Source organism: Agelaius phoeniceus, chromosome 11 (assembly GCF_051311805.1).
Source record: "Agelaius phoeniceus isolate bAgePho1 chromosome 11, bAgePho1.hap1, whole genome shotgun sequence".
NCBI lineage: Eukaryota > Metazoa > Chordata > Aves > Passeriformes > Icteridae > Agelaius > Agelaius phoeniceus.
This window is the reverse complement of record NC_135275.1, coordinates 8,756,368-8,765,042: the sequence shown is the minus strand read 5'-3', so window position 1 is coordinate 8,765,042 and position 8,675 is coordinate 8,756,368. Positions and strand designations below refer to the sequence as shown.

Below are 8,675 nucleotides of genomic sequence, written 5' to 3'. Positions count from 1 at the left end.
GAAGCTATTTTCTCTTTTCATAATAAATAAACCCCATGCAGGAAGCACTAGTGAAGTTCTTTGGGCATAGTCATTGGACAGGCAGTAGTTCAGCTGAGGGGCATTAAGCTGTAGAGCACTGTTTTATTCCATCAAATACCATCCCAGCCCCTGAGACATCAATTCCAGTTATGGAAGGGACACAGAGAAGCACACAAACACAATAGGGCAGCATGGCTCTTGAAATTTATTTTCAGAGCATAGTGCTTCAACTACAATTAAAATACTTGAGCAATTAAAAAATGCTACTGACTCCATTCTAGAGCTGGACAACAACTGACACTTGCTCTCATGCACTGACAGATACTAGTTTGCTCATGCCACTGAAGTAGGCTCGTTCTCTTTCACTCATCACTTCAAAATGCAGGGGTCGTCTACAGAAGTTGCATTCAGCTGAGGAGTGTGGTTTCAGCTCCAGACCAACATCCTTCCATGTAGCCAGCAGTTTTTCTGTTAAGAAAAATTTATCAAGATCAAAGCTTAAGACTGGATTGCTTTAGAGAAGCAGCAGAAGTTTCAGCATATTTATTCTCCTAACAAGTGAGTAGGGATAATAGGATTTCACTCTGACACAATCTACCTCTTGAAACAACTGGGCTGCAACTAAGTCTCAGCTATCCTCATATCACCTCTCCTGACAGGAACAAGAAGGATCTACTTTCTCTGAACTGATCCATGTTTAAGGCAAGTTAACAGCTCAGCTGAGGACAGCTGAGTTTGGAATCCATGTAACATGTGAAGATTGGTTTGGACAATGCATGAGCAGAGTCCTGGCTGGGTATAGGTCTGCACTGGCCTTGCACCCTCTGTTCCAAGTCACAGTGCACTGGCCTTCACATCTCACACTCCAAGCAGGGAAGTGTGCAGGATGTGCTGCAGCAGTGGAAAGTCACTGTCTAGCTCATGACATCTAAAACTTCCTGGTCTCATCTTCAGTACAAAGACTGCACAGACAGGCAGGATGTTCAGTGCCCTGATGCAGGAGTCCACTCACCAATAAAATAACTCATCATCTGGGGGGTGTGGTGAGGTGTAGGGGCGATTCGGAGCAGCTCCTCTCCACGGGGAACTGTTGGGTAGTTGATGGCTTGGACATAGATGCTGTGCTGGCTCATCAGCTTGTCACAGATCTCTGTATTTTTAGCAGCATCTGCAACCTGAAGTTCAAAATTTTAAGTTACAAGAGCAACCAAAAGATGAGAGTTGGTAAAACTGTCAGCACAACAAGGTGTAAGAATCCAACAGGGCTGGTAAGTAATGTGTAGGTCAGAAAAAAAAAAAGGCTAAAAGTCTGTGTTGCAGAACACTCTGGGCATAAGAACACCACTGCAGCATAGGCAGGTAGCTTTTTACAACCCAAATCTTTTAGCTGTTAACAGTACATAGAAAATAAGGAAACTGCTAAGTGTATGAAACCCACAGTCTTCCATCCTTTTTTATATTTACACCAGACTTAAGCTTAAGCCAGGCTCCTGGCACATCACCACTGAGCAACAGGGTGAGTTTGAAATTTGTGAAGGCAGTAACTAATGGTACACATAACTAATGCACCTGATGGTACAACGTGCTCAGGGACAGCAAAACGGGCAGCACAGCCCAGTGTTAAGAGCACCCCCAGTGCTCACCCTAATGGGAATGATGTGGCTGGGGCAGTGCACCACGGGCAGCCCCACGTCCATCAGCATCTGCCGCATGAGCTTGACGTTGCGCTGGTGCTGGCGGCGCAGCGCCTGGCCCTCGGCGCCCTTGAGCGTGCGCACCGACTCCAGCGCCCCGGCCAGCAGCATGGGCGGCAGCGACGTGGTGAAGATGAACCCGGCCGCGTACGAGCGAACTGTGTCGATCAGGGAACTCGTGCTGGAGATGTAGCCTCCCACACAGCCAAATGCTTTTCCTGAAGGGAAAAAACGTAAAAAGGTAAGCGATTGGATTTGTTCTTTCCACCTATTGAAAAGCTCCAAGACTTCACGTCGTTCCACTTGGAGGAATGGGTTATTCTGACCACACATGTAATGTGATCATGGCATGTGCCAGCTCCCCCCAGTAATCTTGTATTTGCTCAGCACATGGTACAGCTCTGTTTTTAAGCTAATCTTGATAACGTGGATCTAGCTGCTGCACAGCAAGGACAGTTCATGCCTCTATCAAATACACAAGTTTTGATTTTGGGGAAGACCTTCCAAGCCAAATCATCAAGCAGGGACTTGAACAGTGACCCCAAGTGATCAACACTAAGTCTCTCAGCAGATTTAAAATAATCTGTTTCAGAGATGCTAGAAATAGCCCATGATCCTAAGGAGCACAGAAGGCTGTTACTGTGATTGTGCAGTTGATACCAGCCCTTCTTTCCAAATGTTTGGAGTGCAGAACACAGCCACAGACAGAACTAGAGTGTTTGGGGAACACTTCTGCTCCTATTAGGCAGTAACCCAGGACTTTAAGTTCCAAAGGGCATGAACTTTTCTAGCAATTTTTTTTTTTATGTTTTGAAAGGTGTTTAAACAACCTTCCAAATTACAGCAGCAAACTTACTCCTTAGCCTGCATTCTACTCAGATAATAGCAGTTGCTTCAGTACTTGCCAAATCTCTTTACATAACTCCCCATCTCAGGTTTCTAGATTAGGAGCACTCCATTTCACATAAAGGAACTAAGTACTACTAAATATAGAGAACTGCTCTACTAGCATTCTCACCTGAATTTCTTCTTGAGTTGTATAACATGCCACTGGAGGACTTTTTGCTAGCTTGCTTAAAAGAAAACCCCATACAAAGCTACCATAACTATTTCTAAGGCAGTGTAAGTAGCTTAACAGAAGCTTTTCAAACTGTGGGGCACACTTAAATCCCTTGGGCTTTCTGAAAAATCCTAGGCCCCAGCAGCCCTTAACAAGTTCATTTGACTAGACTGATTTTGAGCTAACCCAGTTAATTTGGCAGCTCAGCAGCTTTGCAGCCTCAGCTGCTGCAGGAGTGCCAGGCTGTGCATACCCAGCGTTCCAGAGATGATGTCCATCTTGTGCATGACTCCGTCCCGGTCTCCTATCCCGCCTCCTCGGGCTCCATACAGCCCCACAGCGTGCACTTCATCCACAAAGGTGATGGCCCCGTGCTCGTGGGCCACATCACACAGCTCCTCCAGAGGACAAACAGCACCTAGGAACCAAAGCAGTGACTGGCAGTTTAGGATTTTCTGTACAACTGGATAAACCCTAGAAGTACCCCCAGACAACCCCTATAGCACTGTACACTTTGAGACCTAAACCAGATGATTTGAGGACTAATTGCCCCAGAAACAGAGAGGAGGCTTTGATGTCAACTTACCATCCATTGAGTGAACAGTTTCAAATGCAACAATCTTAGGGGTGGATGGATCAGACTTTTTCAATAGCTCTCGAAGATGGTTGACATCATTATGGCGAAATATATGTTTTGGCACCCTGCTGTTACAGATCCCCTGGATCATGGAGGCATGGTTTCCAGAATCAGAGTAGATCTCACAACCTGAGGAAACAAGTTACAGCCCAGTTATATTGTAAGTATAGAAAGCATTAGCTGATTCCTAGCATTGCATTATGTATGGCAAGAGTTCAGGAAACAAGGGTAGCTTGCTCTTGAAAGTAATGCCCTTAATCAAAAGAGCAAGTTACACACCATGAAACAAGAGTAATATTTGAGGTTTATTTTAGGCATTCAAACTAACACAAATGAGAGCTTGAGAAAATAGTTATCTAACTCTCCTAACTTCTGAAGTGAGAGAGAAGTTCATCCCTTCCAGTGGGAAGACACTAAATTGCTGCAGTCTCATTTTCAGGTAGAGTTTAAACACAATAGAAGACTCAGCCTGTCTAATTCCTCCAGCAGTTCCCAGTTCACAGATCTCAATCTCAGTAGGTTGATACTATCATTTGTACTGAACATAACTTGAATATGGTATTAAAACCAGCAAACCACGCTCTGCCCATGGATTAGGGTGAATCCTCACTTCAGACAGCCATTTGCAAAACATACTCCTGACAGCTTGGGGCAAGGCTGTGTTTTTGTGGCAACACAGGTGCAATTTGAGATCTCACCTGGCAGCATTTTAGCTAGAGTGAAGAGAGTGGAGTCATTGGCTACAAAGCAAGATGAGAACAACAGTGCTGCATCTTTTCCATGAAGATCAGCGAGTTCTTTTTCCAAGTCGACATGAAATTTACTTGTTCCTGATATGTTTCTGGTGCCTCCTGCTCCAGCACCATGTTGTTTCAGTGTTTCCCTAAAGAAGGCCCAAGAGAGGCATTAGCATTGCTGTGGGACACAGAAGAGTAAAGGATCATTGCTGAAAACACTCTGGTACATAATCAGGACTGTTCTAAAGAAGAATTGGCAGCAAAAAGCAGCTGTTGGGTCTTGGAGCAACCTGCACACTCAGGAGTCCAGCAAGGTCAGGTGTCAGTGACCAAGCACAGCTGCAATATACCATCCAGTTTATCTGGTAATGTTTGGGGCTTTTAGGGAAGATCCAAGGAGCACAATCAGTGACCAATACACACAGTGGATCTAAACACTAACTGACTGCTTAAGAAATGAAGTGTAACCTTAACTGCACACCAAGAATCACATTAGAAGCAACTTATGTCCCACAGTATAGAAATCAGTTTTTCAGAAGCCTTGCCACAAAACACAGCTTGAAAACGCTTTTTAGAGCACAGCAGCACTCACATCACTGCTCCACAGACTCGAGGGTGGCGGCTCATGCCCAGGTAATCATTGCTGCACCAGACAGACACCTCCTTCTTGGTGATCAGGGAGTCAGTGTAGTCGTCTGCCATGGGGAAGATCTGCGCCTTGCGGTTCACGGTCTTGAACACACGGTAGGTGTGATCCTTCTTCTTCTCATCTATCTTCTTCTCAAAGAACTGATCATACTGGAAGGTGGATACAGCTGAAAGGAGACAAGAGACTTCAGCACACAGGAAATAATCACAACAGACCAGCCCTCTGGGGGTTTTGCCAGACATTCTTACATTTTGGCAAGTTATCCTGAAGCAGATGAGAGACGCTTTCCGGTTTTTGCTTCAGCATAATATCCTTAAACTTCTCGAGCAAGCCACTCTGCTCTGCTCCCTCAGCCTCAATCTTTCTCACTGTGGAAGTACTTGGTATTTTGGCAAATTCTGTACCTACAGATATTGTAATAAATTCCAGTGAGTTTGGTTTGAAATAGAGTAAAGTAGGTTGAATTCAGCAAAGCAAGCATTTCAAGTAAAACCAACATTTCAATCTTTAGGAAGTACATGCCCCAAACCCCATGTTGATCCTGCTAGGATGAACTATCTTATTTGCTTATAAATTTGCCTTTCACAAGACAGAAGGATTAGCCTTGCTAATCAATCACAGTACAACAGGCAATTTCCTTATAACGTATTTGGTTCATCGTGACTCAGAGAATCACTATACAGCTACAGCACTCATCTGAAAGGATTGCTACACACCTAACTGAAGGCAGAGTTCTAGTCAGCTGCTTCCTTTTTGTTCTGTTAGCACAGATTTATTTTTTTTTAACTATGCCACAGAAGGCAAGCAGGGAAGTAAAATAAGCCTTCTGAGACAGGCAGCAAGGCTTTACTGATACTGCTGAGAAGTTCCTTCCTTTGAAGGACAGCTTCACACTACCACTGTAAGCTAGCTGACCCCCTTTAGTTCCATAAACAGAAAGAAACCACCCCAAAACCATTTGCCTGCTTTCAAGCTTGGATTTGTGCTGGTACTTGCCTGGTGTCTTGACACTTTTTGCTCCATCTTTGGATATAAAGCCTTTGTCTAAACGAGCACCGTAGCAAAGCTCTCTGTAGATCTAAGCATCTGCTTGGGTGCGAGTGTAACAGCTTGACTCACACATCCAGAGCCAGCCAGCACATCAAAACACAGCTCACGGTATTCCCACATCAGAACCACCCAGGGAAGCCCCGCACAACGTCACAGGTATGTCATTAACACCTACATTCTCCAGCAGCTTTTCCCTGCAGTCTCCCCTAATCCCAGCTGCATCACTTCAGTGGTGCCTGTCAGACCTGGCACGCTCCACATCCAAGTCAGGCACCAGAAGCTCTCGGGAGGAATCACTGCTCCAGTGCACAGAGAACGTACCTTTCCTGTCAGCCTGCACTTCCTGCACATCCTCCTGCAGTTCCAAGCTGGCTTTGCAGAAAACATTGCTCTTCTTGTGGTTCATCTGAGCTGCCAGGAACGGGCATTTGGTAGCTGTACTCTGGCTACCGCTGGCAGGTGGGTGGCCAGCAGGAAGCTGGGTTCCATCTGCATTCTGCTGGGCCACTTCTTTGACATTCTTGGCCTCTGAGATAGGGGCAGAGAAGGGAAAAGGCTTCATCATTTGAATACACTGACTTCAGTTTTTTGATCCATTACTTTTGGAAATCATTTGGCAGGACCCATTCAGGACTATTTAACTGAGCAGTCACATTTTATTTATACAAGCACAAAATGCCAGTAACACCCAAGGGACATCTGAGTTAAGATGCTAGATCTAGCACTGTACCCTTTGAGGGGCAGAAATACCTTTCTTTCACTCCCAATGGGAATATTTAAGGAAAGACTAGATAGGGCAGTAAGTGCCATGGTTTAGTTGACACGGCAGTGGTCAGTCATAGGCTGGACTCGACCTCAGAGGTCTTTTCTAACCTAACTGTGATTCTGTGACCTTCTTCCGAGGACTCCTGAGATTCTTCAGCCATGCAGCTTCCTCTGCTGCAACTCTCAGCTCCTTCCCCTGAGTGCCTGGGGAAGAATTCCCCAAGGGATATTCTCGGTAGGCGTGAAGGGCCACCGTACTGTGACAAACACCGCTCCCAGACCCAGGATCCCGGATCCCCGCCCGGCGATCGCCGCAGGACGCCCAACAGGCCGGTCCCTGATTCATACCACGGTCACAAATTTCATTACCGCGGACATTTCAAGGATTAAGCAACCCCTGTCTCAGCGCTGCCTATTCCAGAAGTTTCCCCCTCGTGACATGCAATGTCTGTGTTATATTTTCCTCCTCAGAAACCCCCTCGGCTCGTCTCCCGGCCGTACTCACCGCGGCGGCCCGCGGGGGTCTCCTCCTCCGCCTGCTGCCCGCGGGCGGCGGACGTGGCGAGGGCGCGGGCGGCCGGCGGGGCCGCCTCCATCATGCGCGGGCAGTGCTGGGCGTACAGCAGCAGCGACGGCCCAGCCTTCTGCAGGAACGCCTGGGACACACGGGCCAGGAACGGGCAGCGCCGCACCACCGCCTCCATCCTCGCTATCGGACGGGACACCGGAGGTGACGGCAAAGAGACACTGGTGACGGGAAGGCGACACCGTACTGCGCCCCGCACTGCCGCCTTTATAGAGCCGGGGGGGGCGCGGCGCAGGCGCGGCGGGGCTGCGCAGGCGCGGGGAGGGGCCGGGGGCGGTGCCCGGCGGCTCTGGGCTGTGCTGGGGTCTGAGGGGCGGGCAGCGTGAGGCTCTGGGCAGTTTTGCGGGCTCTGAGGGAATAGAGGCGTCCCAAGAACAGGGAGAGACCTCTGGGGGTTGTGAGGGGCTGGAGGCATCCTGAGCACGTGGAGAGGCGCAGGGAGTTGTGAGGGGCTGGAGGTGTCTTGAGGATAGGGAGAGACCTCCGGTGTCGTGAGGGGCTGGAGACGTCCCGACCCCTGGGGGTCGTGAGGGCTGGAGTGGATGTGGATGCCATGGGGGAATGGGGGCGCTGTGAGGGTGTGCGGGAGGCTGAGCCGCTCCCGCAGCGCTGTGAGGGTACGGAGGGGGCTTGGCTACTGCCGGGGGTCTGTGAGGGGATGCGGCAGCCGGCCCTGAGCGGGGGCTGTGTGGGCATGGTCCGCACGGGAAGCGCTGCTCCGGGTTTCCTCAGAGCCCTCAGGCTGTGCTTGGTTTCCCAGGTTTGGGCTCTCTCGCCCCCAGGACAGGAGATTCGGGGTGACCCCAGCGTGCCCGTTCGTGGGAAAAGGCGAGCTCTGAGTCAGCTGCACTGGGGGAATCCAGCGCTGCTCGGACGCGTCTCGGTGTCTTGTTCCTTAATGCCCCTCTGACTCCTTGCAGAGCCCGTGCCGGGCTCAGGTGGTGGTGGGATCCTGAACTCCTCTTACTTTTCCTTCAGCTGATATTAATCTAACAGCTCCTCCGTAGGTGATACTCAGACTTTCACCATTGCATTTTTGCCACGTTTTGAAGGGAAGAACAACAGCAACAAGTAAAATAGAACCCTTCATTCTCTGGTTTGCAATGGACATTAGCGCTTGTTTGCTTACAAGAGTCTTTGGTGGGGAGGGTGATGGTAAAAGGAGATCTCCTTATGTGTGTGGCCATTCAAACCACAGTAGTCCTACTTCCTGTAAGCACTGACTGCTCAAGTGTGGAAAGAATGGAGAAGGAAAAACGACATCACGTTTTTTTTCCCTCATCTTGTGAAACAATTTCATGGAAGACAGAATTTGGGTAGAGAGCCAAGAGCTGTCTTGGGCACTTTGGGGCAGGAGTGGGTTTTGTAACAGGTGTGGAGTTTGGAGGAGAGCTTTCTTAAAGGTCACTCCTGGCTCTTGCCTTGCATGAAGTCACATTGTGTAGTTACTAGAAGGTGCTCATGTAGCATGACTAG

At 48.6% G+C, this 8,675-nt stretch overlaps 1 protein-coding gene across 1 annotated transcript; it reads right to left on the bottom strand.

The window, feature by feature from the left end:
- Positions 1 to 203: 203 nt before the first annotated feature.
- Positions 204 to 7,426, bottom strand: ALAS1 (5'-aminolevulinate synthase 1). Its single transcript, XM_054640135.2, has 10 exons — positions 7,119 to 7,426; positions 6,170 to 6,376; positions 5,047 to 5,202; positions 4,742 to 4,964; positions 4,111 to 4,295; positions 3,362 to 3,541; positions 3,029 to 3,193; positions 1,665 to 1,933; positions 1,034 to 1,196; positions 204 to 489 (listed from the first exon to the last, which is right to left on the bottom strand). The coding sequence occupies exons 1-10, from the start codon at positions 7,315 to 7,317 to the stop codon at positions 329 to 331; spliced, it is 1,908 nt and encodes a 635-aa protein (XP_054496110.2). The 5' UTR covers positions 7,318 to 7,426; the 3' UTR covers positions 204 to 328.
- Positions 7,427 to 8,675: the final 1,249 nt, after the last annotated feature.